This window comes from Physcomitrium patens, chromosome 2, assembly GCF_059467195.1.
Source record: "Physcomitrium patens ecotype Gransden chromosome 2, ASM5946719v1, whole genome shotgun sequence".
NCBI lineage: Eukaryota > Viridiplantae > Streptophyta > Bryopsida > Funariales > Funariaceae > Physcomitrium > Physcomitrium patens.
In genome coordinates, this window is record NC_143411.1 from 12648620 (window position 1) to 12672238 (window position 23619).

Below are 23619 nucleotides of genomic sequence, written 5' to 3' on the forward strand. Positions count from 1 at the left end.
ATCTTATTGCAATTCAACTAGTGGATTGACAAATATCTTAGAAACCCTTCCTAGTTTTTTAAACCCCAATTCCTCAGACCTCAATATGTTTGAGCTTCAATAAACTTTGAAAAAATGGTTAGATCAAACTCAAACTTGCAACATGGATTTTACACAATAATCATCACTTATTTACAAAATTTCATCCATAAATCATCAATAAATTTAACACAATTATTCAAAGTACAAACTCTTTGAATTCTGAATTGTATTACCATGAGTGTGTGCTATGGCTACATTGGTACAAAGTCTTTGAATTTTGGATAATTGTGCTACAAACGCTTTGAATTTTGAATAATTGTGCTATAAACTCTTTGAATTTTGAATTGTGTTAATAAACCTAAATTGGTTATATAAGCACAAAATTCAGAATTTAAAGAAGATATAACAATGAAAGAAGTAAGGATGGCCATGAAAGACTTCCTGAAAGGGAAAACATCCAAAATAGACATGATTCCAATAGAATTCTTTCAAGCATGCTAAGAAGATATAAGTACAAATATAGATGAATTCATCAAAGAGGTCTTCATAGAATAAACTCTCTAAGGGGCTCAATACCAATAACATAGTACTTTTTCCAAAAACAAGAGATATCTCTTTACTTTCCAACTATAGACCTATCTCTCTTCTCAACGTAATATACAAAGTCATAGCCAAAATATTGGCCAATAGATTAGTTCCAAATTTACCTAAATGAATTCATAAATGTCAAACAGGCTTCATCAAGGGTAGATGCATATACGATAATACATTCTTTGCTAATAAAGCAATGACTTAGACAGAAAAGAGCAACCAAGATTTAGTAATGATGCTACTAAACTTTGAGAAGGCCTATGACCATATTAGTTGGACCATATTAGTATGGCCGTATTAGTTGGACCTTCCTCCAAGCATGACCCAAAAACATAAGGTGGATAATGGCACTTAGCATAGAAGTAAAAGCATTGATCATGATAAATAGGAAACAAAGCACATTCTTCCAATTGAAAAGATCTAAGTGCCACGGCTGCCTCTTCACATCATTCCTATTCCTCTTTGCAGCTGATGCTCTAAGATACATACTAGACGACGACAAACACAAGGTGGAAGGAATCATCTTACATGATTCAACGAGGCACACCAACTCCATGTTAGCCGATGACACATCACTGTTCTTAAAAGGAGACCAAGAAAACCTAAACAGAACTAAGAGAGTATTTGACACTTATTGCCAGGTTTGGGGGGCAAAAATACATTGGAACAAAACTGCCGCCATATGGGCTTCACCAAGACCACATAACCTGGACTAGGGACGTCAGCAAGGACTCACTTGGATCAGACCAGACTCCTCAGTGCTATATCTTGGGTTCTCGATTGGTTTCCACACATCCCCTGCTAAAAATGGAGCCAAAATCCTATGCCAAATAACTACATAACTCATCAAATGGAATCCCAAGCAGCTCTCATTTGCAAGAAGAACAATGATCATCAATCAAGTAATCCTCGCATCCATTTGGTACATTGTCTCATGCTCAAGCATTTAGACAAAAATCTTCATACAAATTTGAGCACTCATGAGAAACTATCTTTGGTTGGGCATGACCACAGGAATCACATGCGCCAAGGTACAATAGAACAATGCAATTCAGCCACTTACACATGGCAGAATCAAAGTATTCAATCCTGAGATACATGCACGGGCACTATTAGCAAAATTGATGGATTGAGGTATGGCACCAGGCGCAGAGCCCTAGAAGGTCTTACTTTGGCACCGCGCTACAGAAATGTAATACCGCAGAGGTGGAGCCTGGTATCCAAGTCCTCACAAAATTATGGGAGCCAAAGCCTCAATCACAAATACAGGTTTGCATCTCTAGCTTAAAACGAGACAAGTGTAACAAAAATTACAAACTGGCTTACAACAATGCATTCCACGATACAAAGACGAAATCATACAACAACCTCTATTTAACAACATCCTAATTTGAGCTCGAGATGGCACCACATGGGGTCACAACACAGCAGACAGATACCACTTATGGGCTGGCTGGGGACTGAAAACCTGCAGAGACCTATGGAACCCAACCACAGCAGAATGGCACAACACCGCCACACTGCAACATAGGCGGCCGACAAGTAGAAGACCAACGCGCCAACATACTAGAAAGCATGTCGTAGTACCCAAGTGAGGCACAAGCCTATGCACCAACAAAATGGTGGACACCGGATACAAATGGTCCTATTATTGGAATATTCTATATACTCAGGATCAAGGCACAGCCTCAAAAGAGCTGTGTTGATGTGAAGGCACTCCTCAAAAGAGCTCGAAGTAGTCAGCAGCGGCCCATCTACCTAAGAGACAAGGAGATCAAGCGCGACAGGGTCATAACAAGAACGAGACCGACCAGAATATTCAAGGACTTCAATCCCCTGGACAAACCTAATAAGGACACCATAATCTGGCTCGCCGGGGACAAGCCTATTCAACACATCCCTCTTGATCCAGCTGATTGGATATGGAAACAACATGGCGTCTTAACACAGACCAACATTTACAACTACTCCACAAAGCGAGGCTATAGACAATAGAGCCAAAAGAAAGCCGTCCCCCGGAAAGAGGAAACAATTCTCAAAACCTACAATATTGATCGCAAGGAATTAAAATAGTTCTACTTGACCCTATGGCATTCGTGGATTCTCAAGAAGGTCTCGGCAATGCAGTGGTTAGTACTAGCTAGGGGCATACTTGTGAAAGCATGGCGACAGGTGATGCAAAAAGATGGCCACTATTCACAATGTAACAACGAATCCATCGAAACGATACTCCACGCCTTTTGGGAGTGCCTTCACATCAACACAGCGTGGAAAAAATACAATGAGCTCCATGGGACCGCACAACTCACTCCACTCAATTGCTGGAATGACGTCCTCTACGACCCACTCAACTGCAACTCCCATCCAACGACGGACTTTACCCACTCAATTAAGGTCTCCGACGACACCTCATGGTTAATTCTGCAATCACCAATCTTTTGGTACAACTGGTGTAACAAGTGCGTGTTCGATAAGAAACAGCCATGGCATAGACACACGGTCAACCGCGAGGGAATCGAACGAGGGCACTATAAATTAACCTAATATTAGAATAGGCTCAAGAATAACCCTACCTCTCGGGACCCGACTCCAGGGGGAAAGGACAGAGCCGTGGATGACAAGTAAAAAAGGTGTTACTATTGCGACCAGTCGCGTTACCACAGGGTCAATTGCCTGTTTCACAAGTATTTGCGCGTTACTTTTACTACATTATTTTAACCCCGGTGGGGTATTTGGCTCAATGGTAGAGCAATCAACTGCAGTCCAATAGATCAGTGGTTCAATCCCGCTTGCTTCTTTCTTCAAAATTCCCTGATTCTGTAAGACTTGATGGAAGTAAGGACGAAACAAATTTTTGCAAAGTTGTGAAGTACACAATGTTTTGGTTGTTTAAAATAAGGGTCAATTGCACTTTGAGCATTAGTTTTATATTCTACTTCAATACACATGCATTGTGATGGTGATTCATTTTTGTTTATCTTTTTAACTTTTTGGTAAGCAAAATAGGCACTAAAATGATACAATATTGTTAAATAATGAATCATTTAACATAAACATCTCATATTCATCAAGCTAAACTTTATTATTTTCAAAATGAATGAATATTGATTTTTGAACAGTACAGCTAAGCTCCTAATACCAATCAATCAATAAGTTTTCTTTAAAATATCGCCTATGTTCGAAACGAGTAGAATCCCTGCTTCCGAAACTTTTGAAACTTCCAAGTCACTAGTTTGCTAGTCTCTCGTAAAGAAGAGTAATGACTTAACTTCACTTGACATAAGCGTATAGATTGGAACATCTCAAAACTCTAGTTACAACAACAAGTTCATTTGCAAATGAGTTAAATAATTCATTACGTGATACAGCATTCTTGTGTTGTAGTTACCTCATCTAGGCACGGAATGTAGACCCTTACAACCTACTAACAGTCAAGCTGTAGTTCACTAACTCTAATGCATGTAGAAATTGATGGTACGTAGATAAGCATTGAAATGACTTATGCACATGTGGGTCACTGTTACTGAATAAACACATACTAGTAGCGCAAACTTCTCTACAGAGACATGGAAGAGCTTGTGTGTATAGTTCTCCTGACAGCCTGCCGCAGAAAAGCAGAAGAATGAAACTTAGGTGTAAATAAACAACGTAAGTTATACCATGCAATCATGTGAACACGACAGTGTTTCCATCATACGAATACTTTTAGAAGTTGGTACTGCCTAATTGCAGGAAATGCTGGAGAACTTACTAGACCATCAATGTACGGTGAGGAATTTAGAGTATCTTGAGCCCCTTTCGCCACTCCTTGTAGTCCTCCGCGCCACGAACATCTCACCCGAGTGGCGAAAAAGTACTTTCTATTGATACCAACATCAAACCTGACCATCCAATAGCTAACCTTAAAGAGAAGGATAAAGAATCGACCATCAGAGCACTTTTCTGGTGTTCACAATTAAGGAGTGATGGCAGCAAAGACTTGAGCTTTTAAGACATGAAAGCGAATGCCTACAACGTCTTTCGCGTTTAGTTTCTTAATCCTTCTTCCAGCAATACCAAGGAATTCCATCTCTACTCATTCCGAAGCTTTACGGCAGCAAAGATGCACTGATACCAGAAGTGAATTGTATCTGATGGTCATCGAAACAAGCCTCCAGGAGCGCCGTCTTCGAGACTCAGGAGACGTGATTATATGTACGCGAGTACATAGACTTGGACTTTCTCAGTCCTTACACCTCATTCTGAACGCATTGATGACACAGACTGAATATCACTGACATCCCGAGGTGCAAAACCAATCCTGTCTCTCCACTGATCCATAAGATTGTTGAAATTGTCGAGGACTGCACCCTGTAGCCATTCGGGATCCGGCAAGACACTGCATTGCACAGCACATGAATAAGACCTAAGCACGATTAAGGGGATGGAAATACAAATACAGCGGACTAATAATAAAAAAGTCAGTAATGCTTAAAATAATGAGCTACGTGGCAGCACGATGACAGACCTCTCAAGGTCAGCACCACCGATAATATATGTTTCCTTCATTCGCTCCTCTTCCTGCGAGATGGCTTGATTCACATTCCTTGACAAAAATCCCGCATTCTTTGCAACCAGAGCAAGGAACTGCATGTCCAGAAGAAATTGCTGAAAGCCAAGAGGTCCTAGGTTGCCTGGCTCCTCTTCAATCATCTCCCAAAGTTCGGGACTAGTGCTCAATGCTTTTACAAACGTCTCAGTAAGACGTATGAGGAACAGCTGTGTCACCCGCTCCTTCCCAGCTAGCACATCCCCAGCTATTTGCTGGATAGATATAAGCTTGTGAAACAAGGACTGCACACCACAGTGCAAGTCAAAAGGAATTACGTGAGCGCTATTGGTGTAAAGAACATATCAGAGAGACGTCCAAATAATTCTTAAAACGAAAAAAAAAAAAAAAAAAAAAAAACGAAAAAACATACCTGGAAAAGCGCTGTTGGCATGGGGCCATCCTGCCATCTGGGCATGTCGGAATCAATCTGGAAATAAGTTGCTGCACTTAGCTTGCTTCCATACTCATCATAACATAAGCCTATAATTATTTCATTGCAGAGATAAAATTTTAGTTTCTCCACGTGAGTCTGAAGCAGGCGCCGCAGGTCTTTGAGTTCAGGTGACCGGGCTGCCACTGTAGTGGAGCGGGGAGCCTTGTAATCTAAAACTTGTGAGCCACCTGGAAAAATTTGAGAAGCTGCGATTGCCACGATCTCGTCAGCAAGACTTGTAGCATTTCCCAGTAGTAACAACTGCTGTTCCTCGTTAGAAGCCACCCGAACCTGCAGAAGAAAATACAATGACATACAATCCAACTTGTGAGGAATGACCATATAACTTGGTGAGACTACAGACTATTGATTGCTTAGACAACCATTTCTAATATGCTACCTTAAGTTTGAAACTCGGTTAGAAGATAACCTTCCGTTTGCCTTCCTCCTCGTGCTCTTGGCCAGGGAGTGCCTTAATAAGAATATCGATATATTGCTCGAAAATAGCAGCTACACCCTCAAGGGCTGCTCCTCCCAACTGAATGCTGACAAGAGGTGGCATATCTTCCAGAAAATCCTGATCAATGAGAAAAATTGCCGGAAAATGCCACAGATCATTTCAAGATCACATAGATTAAAGGTTCAAATCGTTGAAATTGGAAAGAGACTGTAACAAGACGATGCTGAAACTCTCACCTGCACCAGGTATAAGAAACGATGGCCACTGGTGGTCAATGTGATATTTGATCCTCGTAATCCCCGTTGAGGGGAAGTATCCACAGTCCAGCTGTCAGCTACAGCCAATGAGTCCACACTTTCAATTATGCTCATCAAATTCGCTTTCGTGGCCTGTTCTACACTGGGTCGTATGAGCTTCGAGAGCGTAGGACACAGTGTCAATCCCCGATCTTCCAGCAATGCACAATGTCCAAAAGCAATTTGAGCACATTCAACAGCTGCTCGCAGTCCCCCGGCTGCTGCAGATGTCAGCAACACATTTCGTTTGATAACAGCAGCGCACATTTCAGTAATCTGCCTCGCCCAGAGGACCAGCTCAGAGGCATATGAAGGTAACTCACCAAACACAGTCGCTGAATCCCTTGAAGCCTGCAATCACATTCGAACAAAACATGAGATTCAGCTAGAAGATAAAATAACAGATAATTGCCTCAAGACACCTACAGATGATTTGGTTCCTGCAGGGGAGATCTGTGTTGAGAAAGTCCTCACCTGAGCTATAGCAGAAAAGACCAACTGTGAAACGGCAGTTGTGTAAACACCTCCGTAAGAGGCTCCGCTCTGTCGCAGAGAATTCATGTTGTGCTTCAACCTATCCTCGTGGGATTGCAACAAGAGCGTGTGTGCCCTGGACCCATCACCTAATTTGTTTAAAGCAGAAATTGCAGACCTGAGCTCCAATCCTCTGACAGTAGGTTGTTGCACTGCTTCGGATAAATAAGCAGCCAACCTTGCTTTACGCTCTGCCAAAGCATTTTCTAACTGCTTGATAACATATTCATTCAAACCCTCAGCTCCGCCGTTTCCATCGACGAACTCTGACACCAGAGACTCACCTTCACCAAGCAAAGCAAGTGCTTCATCCACCTTCCTTTCTGCCAGGAGCATGTCCAACATATCCGGGAGAAGTTCTGTTCGCTTCACCGCATCTGTGAGTTCTGAGTCGTCTTGGTGATAGTCCTTTGCAAGAGTGCCACCAGACGAGGTTAACAGTATTGAAGCCGCACTTTTAGCTACAGTGCGGACCAGAGCTGCCTGGGAGTGGAGTAAATTACTCATGGCCGTGATCTCGCCCTCTAGGTCTGAAATTTCTTTCGATGTACTTCAAAACCGAACAGACAGACAATGTCGTCAGTTTCCTCCCTCTTAAGCCAGCTCCAAATAACACAGAATTTTGTAAGAGCTGCGGCAAGCATATTTCAAACAGACCGCAGCATCCATATTCCAAGATTGGCTGAAGGTTGCCTCAAAAAATTTCAAAAGAAGACTTTTCTTAGTGCCAAGGTCTATCAGTTAGGAGTGAGTGTTCACCTGATAAATACAGTGTAATTTTGAAACACACTTTTTCTCATGTCGTCTTGATGTATCTTCTGCAAGTCCATGAGCTCCTCACACATCCTCCGAATGTCCTGTGAATCAATTAAAAAATTTGAACACATTTATACTGAGAAAACAGAGCATTTGATTGCAGAGCATCATTCACACCATCCAGACACATTAAGTAAACAAGAACTCAAGCAATCAATGTCTTAGACCCGTTGGTAGTAAAATGAAAAACAATCAACTAGAACGTGGGTTGGTTGACTGTATTGTCGAATATACTGGAGAAAGTCGCAATTGGTTGCAAGCTGATGCAAAAAAATTATCAATGCACTGAACTTAAAGCAGTACAATACGAAATTTCGAGCACTAAGGAGACTATGTATCAATCTATCACACACATATGTCGAACCAAAAGCCAGTCCATAGTCCGAACTTGCCAGCCGCAGCATCAATAATTCCACAATATAGTCATTAGCGAACAGGATACTAATCCTCGTTACTGCTTCCTCGAAGGCAGGGCTCCTGAGAAGTGAGCACAAGGACAAGTAAGCATACCTTCTCGCCCAAGGATTGTCCTTTGTAAGGGTCTGCGGAGCACTTTGAACTGACATCCTTCTTCCCATAATCTCTTTCCTGCTCATCGCGGTAAGCATCATAAGTAGACCTCCCATTCGGTGGAGGTGGCGCCCTGGACGATGGACCGAGGTTCCGGGATCTTACAGAGGGCTTTGCTGCCGCCATTACAGTGGTCTGACTAATGTCCTAACTCTCAACACCACCTTACCCTCACGCTCGCACTTCGATTCTCCGGGTACTACACTATAGAGCCTCGATACCCATGCGTGGAATGCAACAACTGCGGCACTGATCTAAATCCATCGCCACGATCCATCCGAACCGAAACTCTGCGCTACCAACTTTCGATTAAAACCCAAAATGCAAGAGCTCCCCGATTGGACCTCCATACGAAGAAAAAGAAGCAGAAAACTACCTCAGAAAACTCTTCTCACTATCCACACCGAATGGACGAAAAGCCTCCGAATTCTCTCCCCTGAACCTGCTCTGCATCCCACACTCCCAATCCATGTCCTCATACCCATCCCATTACCAACTCCGGCAGGCGCCACTTCTGATCACCGCATCCGAGACCCGAACCTCGAAACCCCAAATACAAACCAAAACCGCACTCCTTGCATGCCCCCATGTACTGGCGCGCCCGTCTCAGTCTCACGAGGAGACGTGAGGAATGAAGGCCACCACCACTTCGCAATGAGGTGCGAGCTGGGCTCAGCAACATACGCATCCGAGCTGGGTCCTCACGGCGACTGCAAAGGGAGGCAGGACAGGTCCTGCAGATTGGTGCAAGTACACAGCCGAGGTGAGGAAATGGAGGCGTCGCCAGTCCAACTCTATGGGATGAGGAGGAGGAGGCCCATCAGGCAACGCGACAGTGGCGTTACCAACTGCAGCGTTTCTCCTTTCTTCCACCGACACAACTTCATACTATGCCAACTGGATATTGAACCAATTCTTTCGCAATTTTCGTTTTTTGATTCACCTACTCCTCGAAAAGTCTAAATCCATTGTTCTTAACAAAATTTCTGTTGTTTTCCTGTGAAATTTTGGAAGCGCAACAAGACTGCGTTGCTTGCAAGGACCATGGCTTCCTCTTCACTTGACTGGCGTGTGTGCGGCTGGGCGATCACGGGGAGAGGCTGACGGGCTGGGTTGGGTGGTTGGAGCCCTGTTGGTGATGTGGACTGATTGCTGGCACCTCCTGCCCATTGGATCTGGACCCAACCCCAAATACTTTCTGTCAGATAATATTGCCCTTAAAAAAGAATTTTAACATATTACACATACACATAACAAAATAAACACTTAAAAAACTTCACAGTATTTCACAGTATTTCACAGTATAGCTACAAAGGTGAAGTACATACACATAACAAAATAAACACCCCTGTTATGTTTTTATTCAAAAGGATTAGAAAGTAGAACCACATTATTTTTCACATGCAAGAATTATCTTATCTACACATTGCATTGGTTATTCAAACGGTTGGCATTACCACACTTAGTTAATGAACGAGGATCTCTTGTACAATACAGAGACATAATAAAAATATTACACTGTTAAGATAAAAATTAAGAAAACCAAAAATCCTGAGATATCATTTTGGAACGTTATAATCCACTGGGAATTGGTAACTTACAAATGCCATAGAATAGATGTTAATGAAAATTAAACTAATGTACATAACTACAAAAAGAATATTGTACAAAGACGAAGATCAAAACAAAACACGAATAGGGGATTCAGGGGATGAATGAATGAATTCATGGGACTGTAAAGTTTACGACGATGGTCATCGACGAGAAAAACTAACGGATGTCATCCACTTATGGAGATGGCTATATCCATCCGTATATACATATATCCATCCATCCATCCATCCATCCATCCATCCCGGGGCTCTCCAGAAACCTCCAATGTGAGCGCCTCATCTTCCCAATCCTCTCCAGAACCCTCCGCAGGCTCATCTTAATTCCTCCCTTCGACATCGCTTTGCTCATGACCGTCTCCCCATAATCTGCCAATTCTGCGCTCCATCGCCGCTGGATCTTGCTTTCTCCTGTTGCATTCCCTAATCGTGGCTATGGCAACCACCGCAGCAATGGCGAGCTCTGCACTTCAAACCCCCTCGCAGTTGCAGAAGTGCCCAGTTGCGCGCTCGTCCGCTGCCTGCCCTGCCTTGGCATCCAGGACCTCCGTTGCCTTCTCTGGTATTGCGAAGCTCCGTTCTATGTTCATGTCTCTTCGAGGTTATGTGGATTTCTCGTTGTCGGAAGTGTAGGTGTAGGTTTTGTGAGAATTTGCAGAGGTTCAATGGTGTGGATTAAGGTTCTGGTATTGGACTCTGGTTATGTTGTCGGGTTTTTAGTTAGTGGGAAGGTTGGGCTTCAACTGCTTCTGGAAGAATCTTCTACATATCTGAATGCTTGCGTTCGGTAGTTGCTCATTATGAATTTGTTGTCAGGTTTTAATGGCTCCATGTTGAAGGCGAACAAAGTTGGAGGAAGATTGGCGATTTCTAGTTCAAGTAGGTTGTCAGTGAAGGCCGCAATGGAGGTGGACATTGGAAAGGTTTGTGCCTCCGTTTTTTTTTGTTGCATTAATGTTGCTGCTGCATTGCGTTCACCCTTGGAGTCTTCAGGAAAAGATGTAGTGACAGTGTTGCTGTCAATGGAGAGGACCCGCATTTCGCTAATAATGGTGCTGTATTCGCAGATTGTTCCTCAGGCCGACCGAGTGTTGATTCGTCTTGATGCTCTAGCTCCTGTAAGTCAAATTCCAATTTTGACTTCTACACTTGTGAATTTTAATGTTCTGTACTGTTCGAAAATCACGCGCTACACTCCTTCTGATTTGCGCGAGCAATGTTTTCTCCTCGGGTTGTCATACTCATAGTTGTTGCATTTTAGGTAGAAGTATGCACTTCATTTTTTGCCATTTTGTGGTAGAAGTTTTTGATCATCTAAGCTATGATCAGGTGGCTGTAAGTTTCGACCTAAGATACTGTTGCTGGGATCATACCATCACTGGTGGCCTTTTTGTTAATATTGAAATTGCAGCGTTGTGAAGAAATATGTTTGACGCTTCCATCTGTTTGCAGACATCTGCGGGAGGGGTGTTACTTCCGAGTTCAGCCGTCAAATACGACCGATTTTTACAGGGCGAGGTAATTATTGTGTTTGATCTCTGCAGTGTTTTTTTGTCTTGGTCTTCATTCAGTGACTTACGATTAGGAGGAGAAACGAAGTAAAGGTCGGGACTCATTCTACCTAATTGTCAGATAGTACATCTATTTTGGCGTGCGAAGTGTGATACTCTTTTCTGAATATCTTAAGTTTCTCAGTTCATTTGCTACTAACTTTATGCATTTCGTATGGATGAAAGCTTCTATTTTAAATGTAATTTTTGTTTGATGCAGATTATTGCTGCGGGGTCGGAAGTCAATGAAGTAGAAAAGGGACAAAGGGTAATACTCAATTACTACCCGCTTTTATCACCGTCTGCCGCTGGCATGAATTGTATTCAGAATTCTCATAGGCTGGTTGAGTTTGGAAGCGTTTTTGGAAATGAAACCAATCTTATCTCTTCATCCTTATGCTTTTGGCTTGAACTAGTTTTTATTCAGGTTTTTAATGATTTGATTTACTTAGAACCTGCGTCGAGGGAAACCGAAGTATGTAAGGTCTTTTACAACTGGATGTTTATTAGAGTAAACAATTTGTTTTGTTTAAACCCTTGAATGAAGTATAATACAGTTTCTCCTTTCAAATATCATGCCGAAAATCCAAAACTGAAGGCTTACTCATCGAACTTTATGTTGGAATTGTTACTTTTTGCAGGTCATGTTTGCAGATATCAACGCATATGAGGTATAATTTCAATCACTTAGTTCACCTATATTTTTCATATTTCTCTGCCTATGATTATAAATGGTGCAGAAGCGTATTGTCAAACCTGAAAGCTTCTGACATTTTGTTTTTTCCGCATGCAGATTAACCTGGGAACATCGGACCGCCTCTGCTTCTGTCGCAGTGGTGATTTGTTAGCAATCGTTCAGTGATTACCAGAATTGTTTTCCCAAATTTTGTAGGGCTGTTAGAGGCAATTCTGAACCTTAGCCTTAACATTCTAATTAGATGAGCACAGAATTATAACAACCACTTTTCTCGCTTTGTTGACTCTGGATGATACTCTCTTTTTGTATGAATAGTTTGAGTGGTAGAGCGCGTTCTTTTACTTATTTATTCTGGGTTTTGTACTAGTCTCAGAGATGATGTAAGTCAGATACAAGGAACGTGCACTATCAATTTAGCGTTGTTGGTTGCTGGTCTCGTGTCGGTTTCACCATCCACGTACTGATTGTAGAATGTTAACCGATGTTGGCGTGTCAAACTGAGGTTCTTAAAGCAAAAAGTGCAGAACAGGTGAATGTTGTCTACTGCACTTGTATCATCTCGGTGGTTGTTCCGATCAATACCTGGCTTCTACACATACTCTTCACCATGATGCGAATGACGTATCCACAAAGCCCATGTGGTAGCTTAGAAGAGCAAATAAATCAACCGGTCGATGCCAAAAATATATGCTCAGTGAGTGGTTCGGACATGGAAGTAACGAAGCTTTTGTTCAGACAACTTCAAATGGCCTTCCTTTTGAGTTATTGTTTTTCTCTCAGATTCCGATCTGCTACGAGAAGCCCACCACAATCAACAACTTAGCCCTTAGTCGTATTATTCTACTTATGCCAAGGCTCTTTCCTGAGCATGGAAATCAATCACGGAAAATAGTCGTACATGATCTAGTAAACTCTACAAATTATCGCACGCAACTTCAGATTGGCGGAGGAATCCGTCAACCAAATTCGAGCATTGGTTTGATGTGCAAACGAACAGCCACTTGACACCTGCTATTGTGGCTGATGTGCAATCGAACAGCCTCTCTTGGTAAATAGTTGTTCCCTTGAAGATGTAGTCCGGTTGCAACAAATATTTCTAGCGCCAAGATGCTGCCAGGATGGATTGTTCTTGGCCGATTCCAATATGCGATGGAGGTCTTCCGGACCATATGGGACGACATCGAAGTAGCGTTGTCTCGTCTCGTTTAGTTGTTGCTGCCTTTGTTCTAGGTGAATCCAGCCATTGCAGGCGTCGTTCTCTTTCTACTTCCATCAGGAGATCGTCCACTTCTTGAGTCAAATTTCATGAGTTATCGTCAGTTTCAGGTGTGACTCGGGCGATTGCACTTACTGGAGAGGGTATCATCTGGGTCGGATGCGCGGGAACCCTGTGAAGTGGAGCCACTACATAGCGGCGATCTTTCGTGGAAGCCATTGATGCCAAATTCTCTGAAGTACCTGTTTCCGCTGTTGTAGCGAGTATCCCATTCGGTCCAGATCTTGAAGGCCTCGTATGTGGTGAACTATTCTACGCAGACTAAGTCGGTAGCCTCTCTTGGTAGTATACTGAAAGAAGTTGCAGGATTTGAGGGCTCCAATTTTACCTCATTCCCATTCCTTTGAATCCCAACCCAAGTGATTAATTGTGACAGTACTGAATAACCATACATTAGCTACTTTCACGTTTTCAATTGAGAATTCTTTGGGATTAAATGAAACTTAATTTTTGTTTCCAATCGTACAGATGATGCGGACATGATGTGGGGTCCTGCTGGGAAGTTCTAAGGTGTTATTTGTGGATTTGAGTTCTTTTCAATTGGTTACTTGCTTTGGTTTGCACTGCCAGCTCGAACTTGTTCGCTGCTATAGATGGTGGACAATTTGTATGTTGGAAGTGGCCAGGGTGTCCCAATCACCAGGATCTAATTGAATGTGACTAGGTTTTTTTCAAGTAATTGCTACCAAGATCACTGCCCATTGTGTCGGTGCAGTTCAGGATCCAATAGCACGTCTAATGAAAGCCTCGGAGTGCCAATGCCCTGAGGGTAAGTGAAAGACATCTTTGATTTGGAAGACGCACCTTTTTGCCCATGTTGAGAATATGGAGTTCGGGTCGAGACCAAACGGATCACCAAAGGGGTGATTGATGACCGAGTTTCTGAATAGCGGTTGGTGCATTAATTCTGCTGCGTGTGAGGGAGGGGTCTGTTGTAGTCCTGCTTTAATTGTTTGCCAAGCCTGGAAGGTGACTCTCCAGAGGGGGGTTGAGCCTTGAGGAAGTGTCCGGCCAGCTATAATCTAGTGCATGTTCCTTGGCCACCTACTACCCCCGGTAGGTTTATTATGATTGACATTGTATGTAGCTAAGACGTTATATTTAGCTAAGACATTGTATTTAGTGAAGACCTTCCATGGTTCGTGGCTTCGTTTAAGGCTTCTTATTACCAACTTACACATGAGTGCGTAGGTCTGAAGCTTGGGGTGTAGTACCTTGGCACCACCCAAGTCTAGTGTCTGGACATGAGTGCATAGGTCTGAAGCTTGGGGTGTAGTACCTTGGCACCACCCAAGTCTAGTGTCTGGACATGAGTGCATAGGTTTGAAGCTTGGGGTGTAGTACCTTGGCACCACCCAAGTCTAGTGTCTGGATGAGTTCGGCCCAACTAATCTTGGCTTAGGTGGATTTTCTAACCTTGGCACCCTAGATAAAATTGCATGTAAGAGCTTGAACTGTTTTGAAGGTTGTATCTATTGTGGCTAAATAAAAACAAAGGAACCAAATAATCACTAGAATAGTTTAATTTGTAGTCATAATCCTTCTACCAAGGGATAGGTTTTTTGACCTCTATGTATTTAGTCCTGAAGTGATACTCTGAACGATTTTATTTGCTATGTCTTTTGTAGGGGCTACAAATCCTATGGAGAAGCCTAGATAGCATGTCATGGTTCTTGCTAGAAGCTAGTTCAGCTTGATATTATTTGTCTATTGCCATGAACGAGGTTGGTTGGATATCCAAATATTGATTGATTTATGTCAATTAATTATGTCTAGAGTTTAGTATTTTCAAGTATATAAGTTTACTTTTTGAAATAGAACAAGCCATCATTAAGAGTGCAATGTTAATATTGTATATCATCCACTTTTAGTTGATCACTAACCATCTTGAAATAAGCATCTCAATATATAGCTTCCTTCTATTTTGCCTCTTTGGTTAGATCTCAAATAACACTACTAATGGTATCAACTCTTGTCTTATCTCCAATAGCAAAGTCAAAAGCATCAATGGCAAGCATATAAGAAAGATTAGGATCATACAATTGTAATATTGAAGCAGTAATGAGTGCCTCTTTCAACTTATCGAAGGCATTTTATTGCTCTAATTTCCATTCAAATGAAGCACCCTTCTCCAATATGTTTGTCAATGAGGTAGCAATGTAAGCAAATCACCAAAAAAAATGGCAATAGTATCTAAGAAGGACTAAAAATGAGTGAACTTCAGAAGCATTTTTGGAGGTTGGCCAATCCTCTACTGCTTTCACCTTATCTTCTTCTATATGCATGCATTTGGAGGATACTACATGCTCCAAAAAGGTGACTTCCAACTTCCAAATTCATATTTTGATTGCTTGCAACAAAAACAACTATCTTGTAGTTGGCATAGCACTTCTCGTAGGTATTGCTCATGCTCTTTAGAAATTTTACTATATATAAGATTATCTTCAATGAAGATGAATTCATACTTATCCAAAAGATCTCGAAATAATCTATTTATTTGACCCATAAAAGAGGCTGGAGTATTGGTGAGGCCAAAGAGTAAAACTAGCCATTCAAAATGTCCATAGCACATATAAAATGCTGACTTTTTCACATCTTCTCTTACAATAAGTGTTTGCCAATAGCCACTTCAAAGATCCAATTTAATTAAGATGGTTGCACTTTTTGAGTACAAAGAATATAGGTGCTTCTTATAGTCATTTCCTTTCTTAAATGAGGCTTTTTTTTAAGAATTCATTCAATATCTTCTGTAACTCTTCAAGTTTTCTTGGTGCTAGGTGATAAATTGATTGACTTGCTGGTTCGGCTCTAGGCAATTATTCTATTTGAAAAGAGGCACCTTAATTAAGAAGTACGCTACTAGGTAGGTCAATTGAAAAGGCATCTTGATATTTCCATATGAGTTGCTCTGTCCATTCTATCCCTTTGGTTGAATTTTCTATCATTGATGCAAGATTTGGAACCATCATATATATATATATATTGATTACTTATTTTGTATTTGCTTATGTATAAAGCTCATTTCTAAAAATATATCTTTGATTACAGATTGTCTTTTTTCTTCATTTGATGCGAAGGTGCAAAGAGTCACCTTGCATCATCCATCTTTAAAAAAAATTATCCTTGATATTTAATCAATTTATTTATTTTCCATCTCTAATTGTGGCATATTAAGGATAACATCATACCTTAGTTTTGTCACCTTGAATCTCTTTCTTAAGACATAGGCGTCTATCAATTTCAAGGTTTCTTCTTCACACGTCTCATTCAATATGTTTTCTTGGTCATCTGTAGGATATATACTTCTTCCTTAGATTGCATTACTTTTAATTTGAAGTCGGTGGGAAATTTTGGTTGAAATATAATTTTCTATAAAGCCACAATCTATAAGCACTTCATATGGTTGTCCTCTTAGTAGTCTTGTTTGATGCATTAGTCAATTCTTTTTACAGTTATTCAAGGCCATGCCATTTTTCTTTGAAAGACACTAGTTATCTCTATTACTAGTCTTCAATGTTATTTAAACTCTAATTCATTATTAACTTGGTGAATTTCGAGACTATAAATCTGCCTTATGTAGCTGATACTTATATTTTGATATTTTAGACAACCTTCGATCTGATGGCATGACTCTCAATAATAAAAACAAAATTCATTTTCCACTAATATTTGTTATTTTTGTTGTGTGAATGATTCTTGTAGGGCATTAATATCCATTGGCATTGATTGTTGTGCCATAGTATTAGATAGCAGCATAGAACTTTGTACTATAGATTGTACTCCAAGATTTCTGAAATCTATAGCATTGATCTTTTCCGTAATCCTAATTGCCTCTTCAAATATTTGTGGATTCCTTAGCTCCACCTCTTCTTGGACTCCAAGTTATAAACCTTGTAAGAATCAATCCATCATCTTTGCCTCCAAAATATTGTCAATTTGGAAATATAGGAACTTGAATTGAGAGACATAATCTTACATCGACCTAACTTGTGTAAGATTTGTCAATTGATTGCATGCTATCTTCTCTGCATTGATAGATCAAAATTGATTCCTAAACTGAGTCTCAAACTCCTCCCAATCACAAAATATACCTTGAGCTCTATAGTTTTGAACTCAATGTTGCCACCAAATGGCTCCTGCATCTCTCAAATAGTTGGCTATATATATAATTTCTTCAATGATATTTGTCTTAGATAAATAGAAAAAATTTTGCATGTTGAAGAGCCATTGACATAAATCTTCATATCTTAAAGTCTTAGAATATATACTGAGTTTATTCAATTTTATCCTAGTAGATGTCGATTCTATTGTCCTAGAGGCTTCTATTTGCCCTTGCAAAGTAGCTATTTGACCAAAGAGTTGTTATATTTGTACCTCCATCTAAAATTGCTCTGCCATATCTCCTAAACTATAATTTTTCTACTAGATTCTATTATTATAATATCTTTTTACTTCTCAATTGATTTTTTAAGAATAGCTTGTGGTAGCCTCAACATAGTATCCAATGTCACTACAATAATTGACCTTCGACTAAATGATGACTATTGACACACTATCAAAAGTAAATAGTCTAACACTCGCTTTGATACAAATGAAATATGACCAAACTATCTAAATAGATCCAAGATCCTTTTAATCCATAGCAATATAAAGCATCATCACAAAATAAGACAAAACAAACTTGAACAAAACTAAATAGGACCAAACAAAATAGGACATGAAAGACAAAACTGAGCAAACAGAAATTAAACAAAACAAAATTGAACAAAAAGATGGAAAACCAAATTTTACTAAGAAAAAAGATCCGAAGCCATACCTAATCAAATGCCTCAAAAGGCCTTGGCTAGTCTTATTTATATCTTGTTCTACCACCCTGGACTTTCTTGAATGTTTTTAGGTCGTGGGCCCTATTTAGATAACTGCCTTAAATTCCTTTTCTAGAAGGTTCTATAATAGCCCTACCTAGATAACCGCCCTAAGCCTTTTCTAGAAGGTTCTATGATAGGCTCGACCTAAATAACCGGCTTAAATTCTTTCTAGATTATTCTATGATGGATCCTACTTGGTTCAGTAACCTAATCTCAATTCTAAAAACTTCCATTGTTCTATTTATCTATATATTTATCTTATCTATATCTTGTTAGATATGGATTTTGAGGACTGCAACTACAACAAGTAGCTAATTGTTTCTTTAGTTTAATTTTTTTAATTTTTAATTTTAATTTTTTATTGACTTATATATTTTAAAATTTATATCTAGAGTTAAATTTAATGAACTAAATTTTTCTTAGATTGAATTAGTAATAAGTGAATTATATGTATTTAGTAAAAAGAGGTTTGAATTTGAAATTAGAATTAGAAATTGGATGCATCTTTATACAAGAAAGGAATTAACATGAAATATTTACTTAGCCTTTAGGTTTCTTCTTTATATTTGAATTCATTTGACAAAATATTGTACTTTCTTGCAAATCACTTATAATGAAGGATCTTATATTCTCTTGAAGAAGCTTCCTTTTTTGATATTAGAAGCTATCTTGAAGGTCTAGATGTATTAGCAATGCTATAATTTTTGAATATCTCCTATTGGTCATAGATTTTTCCTTCTATTTGTTTTCTAATTGGTTAATTAATTGAAGTCTCTTCTAAATATCCAATTGATAGAGATGAAAGAGAAGTGATAGAGTTTATTTTATAATCTCAATCTAGATCCCACATCACATCTAATACTTTTAATAACTCTTCAATTTTAAATTCAATAAAATCTTTTATTAGGAAGTTTTTTCTAATTCAAAATCACTACTTTCTTGTAAATTAATTAGCTAAAAAATCTTCTTATTTCTTACTTTAAGACCATTGAGATTCCTATTTGATTAAATAACACACTTTTACAATAACAACACCATAATACACCTACTTAAATAATTCAAAAGATTATATACTTGAATTTTTTTATATGATTTTAGTTTTAATTATTTTTTAATATTAATTATCATTCAAATTTAAAACTTTATCTAAAAATAATTTTTCATCAATAATTGAATTTTCATCTAAGAATAATTTTTCATCTACAAATAAGATTTCTTCTACTTAAAATAAAATTTCATTCATCAAAATTCATCCAATTTGACCTAGCTTCATTCAAATAATTTTTCATCTAATGAGATTTAATTTCATTGTCAAACTCCATCCACATCATTCATCCATACTAGCTAATTAATGGCCTTAAAATATCATCTAAATAAGTCCTAAAGGTGGTTGGTACTTCTAAACCTATTGTTGCATCCATCTTCACAATTTAACATACCACAATTCATTGCAAGCTCCAAATTGAATCTTATTAATATTGTTAGAAAAAAGACTTGGAGAGGCATCCATCTTCCAAATTTTGCCATAAAATTTGATTTTGTGACTCTAATATTACTCCTCAAAGTTGATGCTTCAATTGAGCAAGCGAGAAAACTCCCTTCTATAAAATTGAGCACCACAGCTTGATCCTTGATTGTATTTTAGTAAATTTAAGCTTATTAAAATTAAAACATGACCAATCTATCTTGAAAATCTAAGACTCTTTTAATCCACAACCATGTAAAATCTCATCACAAAATAGGACCAAATAGATTGTAATAAAATTGAATAAAATTAAATAGAATAAGCTATAAAAGACAAAACTAGGCAATCAGAAATAAAACAAAATAGAACTGAAGAAGAAGATGCAAAACCAAACTTTATTAAGAGAGAAGGTCCAAAGCCATACTTGACGAGATGCCTCAAAAGGCCATGGCTAATCCTATTTATACTTTGTTCTACTACCATGGACTTTCTAGAATATTCTTAGATAATGGACCTTATTTACATAACCATCCTAAATTCCCTCTAGAAGGTTCTATGGTGGGACTTACTTAGATAATCACCTTAAGCCTTTTCTAGAAGATTCTATGGTCGATTCTACCTAGATAACCGCCTTAAGCTGTTTCTAGAATGTTCCATGATAGATCCTACATGATTCACTAACCTAGTCCTAATTCTAGAAACTTTCATAACTTTTCAAGCATGGTTCCAACTATTTATTCATATATCTCAATAATATAAATATCTTATCCATATCCTATTATTATCAATCTCTCTTTAATTATACAAAATATCCTTGTTTCGCTCCCAATGGTATCTCCAAATTTTTTCTTAGCAATGGGTGAAGTTCTGTGTAGATTTTCATATCGCATTGTGGATGAAATAACCTTTTGAAAGAATTTTGTACCACTAAATCCTAAATCCTAAACCCTAAACCATGACAAGTCATGTATCTAGTTGCTTGAATAAGGCTTATCAAAAGCTTCTTGTGAAACATGGATCTCGCTCTGAAACAATGATACAAGGTAATGCATAGTGATAAAAGATAATATCAAAGAAGACCTGTGCAAGTGTTCTAGTATCAATATTTGAGCGTATTGTCGCCAACTGAAGTTGCTTTGAGAGTCAATTTATAAAGATGTTAATTATACTATAATTATGAGATATAAGTAGTAAATATATAATGAGATCTATAGTCACTTGCTCCCAACATGCCGTAGGTAGTAGAATTGGCTACAATAATCTAGAAGACACTGCGTTGCATGCTTTATTACATTAATATAATTCACAAGAGTATACAAAAGCTCAAACATCACTATCCAAACCTATCTAAAATCATGTCTTTGAGATCTATTCTGGAGTCTTTTCTTGTTGTAGATGTTTAGATATTGGGATGTCATGTCCATCTTAAAGTATGCGCATCTAGAATATAGCACTATTAGGTATAGAAATTTGCTTCTTGAAATAGAGCAAGCCATCACCAAGATTATAATTTTCATACTATGTATCACCTACCTTCAACCAATCATTAATCATCTTAAAATAAACATCTTAATGTGTATCTTCCTTCCATTTTACATGTTCGGTTAGGTTTGAAATGATACTGTTAATAGTGGTGACTTTTGCCTTGTCTCTTGATTTGGCCTTCAAGTTTGATCTCCATAATAAGCTATCTAACATAATATGTTGTTGTCTTTTCTTGTACTCAAGTTGGATATTAAAAAATTGTAATTCTTTTTTTCAATAATGATGTCGTGATTTTATATTTTTCAAATAAAAATTATATAGCAAAAATTGATGGTTAATTCAAATAACCATTGACTTCTCCAAAAAATAGTGTTGCTACATCTTTTTGGCCTGTACAATTGCTTATTACTCTTAATCACATGCAAAGTAATTGTGCTTTGTCCTTCTGAGCTTGCATAATTCATATGCCATAGGTTGAAGATTCCTATTAAAGTCTTGTTGAATGACTGCTCCAATAGCAAAGTTGGAAGTATCAATGTCAAGTATACAAGGAAGATTGACATCATATAGTTGCAATATTGGAGCAGTAATGAGTGCTTCCTTCAACTTATCAAAGGTGCTTTGTTGCTTTAGTTTCCTTTCAAATGGGGCATTCTTTTCTAATAGGTTTGTCAATGAGGTAATAATGTATGTAAATTGTCAAATAAAACCTCAATAATATCTAACAAGGCCTAAAAATGAGTAGACTTCAAAAGCATCTTTGGATATTGACCAATTTTTTACTACTTTTTCCTTATTTTGCTCCATTCGCATGCCTATGAAGGATACCACATATTCCAAAAATGTAACTTTTGACTTCCAAAGTTTACATTTTGATAGAGTGCAATAGAAGTGATTATTTTGTAGTCAATGTAGCACTTCTTGTAGGTGTTGTTCATGCTCCTCAAGAATTTTATTATATATGAAGATATCATCAATAAAAACAACTACATAATTGTCTAAAAGGTTCTCAAATAATTTGTTCATACAACTTATAAAAGAGGTTGGAGCATTTGTGAGGCCAAAAGATAAAATAAGCCTCATGAAATGTCCATAGAACATACAAAATGCTGTCTTTTTAATATACTCTCTTGCAATATGTGTTTGCTAATATGCGCTCCAAAGATCCTGTTTGATAAAAATTGTCACACCTCAAAGTTGATCAAAAAGATCATCCACACATACAAGTGGATATGCATTTTTAATAGTCTACTTATTAAGGCCTCGATAGTTAATTCAAAGCCAAAGTCCACCATCCTTCTTGAATGAAAAGAATATAAATGCTTTCTACAATAATATATTTTCTTGAATGAAATCCTTCTCTAAGAGTTTGTTTAATATTTTTTCCAATTCTTCAAGTTCATTTAATGTTAGATGATAAATTGGCCAACTTGCTTGTTTGGCTCTAAACAATAGTTCTATTAGAAAGGAGGTATCTCAATGAAGATGCATACTACTAGGTAAGTCAATTAGAAAGACATCTTGATATTCTTCTATGAGTTGTTCTACTCATTATATTCCTTCGGTTGTCTTTTCCACCACTGATGCAAGATTTGGAACCACCATATATATTAGTTGTTTATGCTATATTTTTGTCTTCATAAAGATCATTGCTATGAGAAAGTCTTTGATTGCAGATTATTTATTTTCTTCACTTAATGTGGAGGTATAAAGAATCACCTTGCATCTACCATCTTTGAAGGAGATTATCGTTGCTATCTAATAAACTTGCTTATTTTTCACCTTTAGCCATGACATACCAAAAATAACAACATTTCTTAGCCTTATTACCTTGAACCTCTATCTCAAGATGTAGATGTCAAACAATCTCATGGTTTCTTCTTTACTTATCTTATTTAATACGCTCTCTTAATCATTTGTAAGATATATACTTCTTTGCTTGATTACCTTAGTTTTAATTCCAAATTGGTTGGTAATTTTAGTTGAGATGCAATTTTTTGTAGAGCTACAATCTACTAGTACTTAACATAGCTGTCATCTTAGTAATCTTGTTAGATGCACCAATTGACTTTTTTTTTTATAGTTTTTCAAGGCCATGCCATTTATCTTTGAGAGACAATAGATATTTCTAGTACTGGCTCTTAGCACCTTTATTGGAAAGCCTTGTTTTCTTGCTCTATTTATTATTGACTTCATGAATCTTGAGACTATGAACCTACCTTATTTTGTTGGTGATTAAATTTTGACATTTTAAACAATCTCCAATCTGATGGCCTGGCTCTTGACAATAGAAACACAATCCCTTTTGCACCAATATTTGTTGTCTTTGTGGTGTCAATAATCCTTGTAGGGCATC

General features: G+C 38.3%; 2 protein-coding genes and 1 long non-coding RNA gene across 7 annotated transcripts; 1 reads left to right on the forward strand and 2 right to left on the reverse strand.

Annotated features, from left to right (window-relative positions):
• Positions 1-969: 969 nt before the first annotated feature.
• Positions 970-3143, reverse strand: LOC149989746 (uncharacterized). Its single transcript, XR_016500519.1, has 2 exons — positions 2765-3143; positions 970-2370 (listed from the first exon to the last, which is right to left on the reverse strand). It is a non-coding gene; the product is annotated as an uncharacterized LOC149989746 (long non-coding RNA).
• Positions 3144-3675: 532 nt separating this feature from the next.
• On the reverse strand, positions 3676-9334 carry LOC112292760 (exocyst complex component EXO84B). 5 transcript variants are annotated; one of them, XR_016500523.1, is made up of 10 exons: positions 8253-9334; positions 7686-7783; positions 6867-7476; positions 6333-6743; positions 6067-6213; positions 5574-5927; positions 5120-5445; positions 4727-4990; positions 4364-4493; positions 3676-4213 (listed from the first exon to the last, which is right to left on the reverse strand). XR_016500523.1 is itself a non-coding variant. In XM_090246960.1 (8 exons), the coding sequence occupies exons 1-8, from the start codon at positions 8436-8438 to the stop codon at positions 4849-4851; spliced, it is 2274 nt and encodes a 757-aa protein (XP_090103086.1). In that variant the 5' UTR covers positions 8439-9137; the 3' UTR covers positions 3927-4848. The 5 variants fall into 5 exon arrangements, 1 of the variants encoding a protein (XP_090103086.1); XR_016500526.1 differs by having other exon boundaries at positions 3927-4213; positions 4364-4990; positions 6867-7015; positions 7211-7476; positions 8253-8573; XR_016500521.1 differs by having other exon boundaries at positions 3927-4213; positions 4364-4990; positions 8253-9094.
• Positions 9335-10283: 949 nt separating this feature from the next.
• On the forward strand, positions 10284-12431 carry LOC112294166 (10 kDa chaperonin 1, chloroplastic). The gene is made up of 7 exons (XM_024544385.3): positions 10284-10484; positions 10739-10845; positions 10990-11040; positions 11375-11440; positions 11693-11740; positions 12114-12143; positions 12266-12431. Exons 1-7 carry the CDS (start codon positions 10358-10360, stop codon positions 12332-12334), a joined length of 498 nt encoding a protein of 165 aa, XP_024400153.1. The 5' UTR covers positions 10284-10357; the 3' UTR covers positions 12335-12431.
• The last annotated feature ends 11188 nt before the right edge of the window (positions 12432-23619 follow it).

Excerpts from the sequence above, each read along its gene's own strand:
- LOC112292760 (XM_090246960.1), bottom strand. The coding sequence starts at position 8,438 with ATGGCGGCAGCAAAGCCCTCTGTAAGATCCCGGAACCTCGGTCCATCG. Across the intron at positions 7,784-8,252 it reads GACAATCCTTGGGCGAGAAG|GACATTCGGAGGATGTGTGA; the intron begins GTATGCTTACTT and ends ATTGATTCACAG. Across the intron at positions 5,928-6,066 it reads AGGAGGAAGGCAAACGGAAG|GTTCGGGTGGCTTCTAACGA; the intron begins GTTATCTTCTAA and ends TTTCTTCTGCAG.
- LOC112294166 (XM_024544385.3), top strand. The coding sequence starts at position 10,358 with ATGGCAACCACCGCAGCAATGGCGAGCTCTGCACTTCAAACCCCCTCG. Across the intron at positions 10,485-10,738 it reads GACCTCCGTTGCCTTCTCTG|GTTTTAATGGCTCCATGTTG; the intron begins GTATTGCGAAGC and ends ATTTGTTGTCAG. Across the intron at positions 11,041-11,374 it reads GTCTTGATGCTCTAGCTCCT|ACATCTGCGGGAGGGGTGTT; the intron begins GTAAGTCAAATT and ends ATCTGTTTGCAG.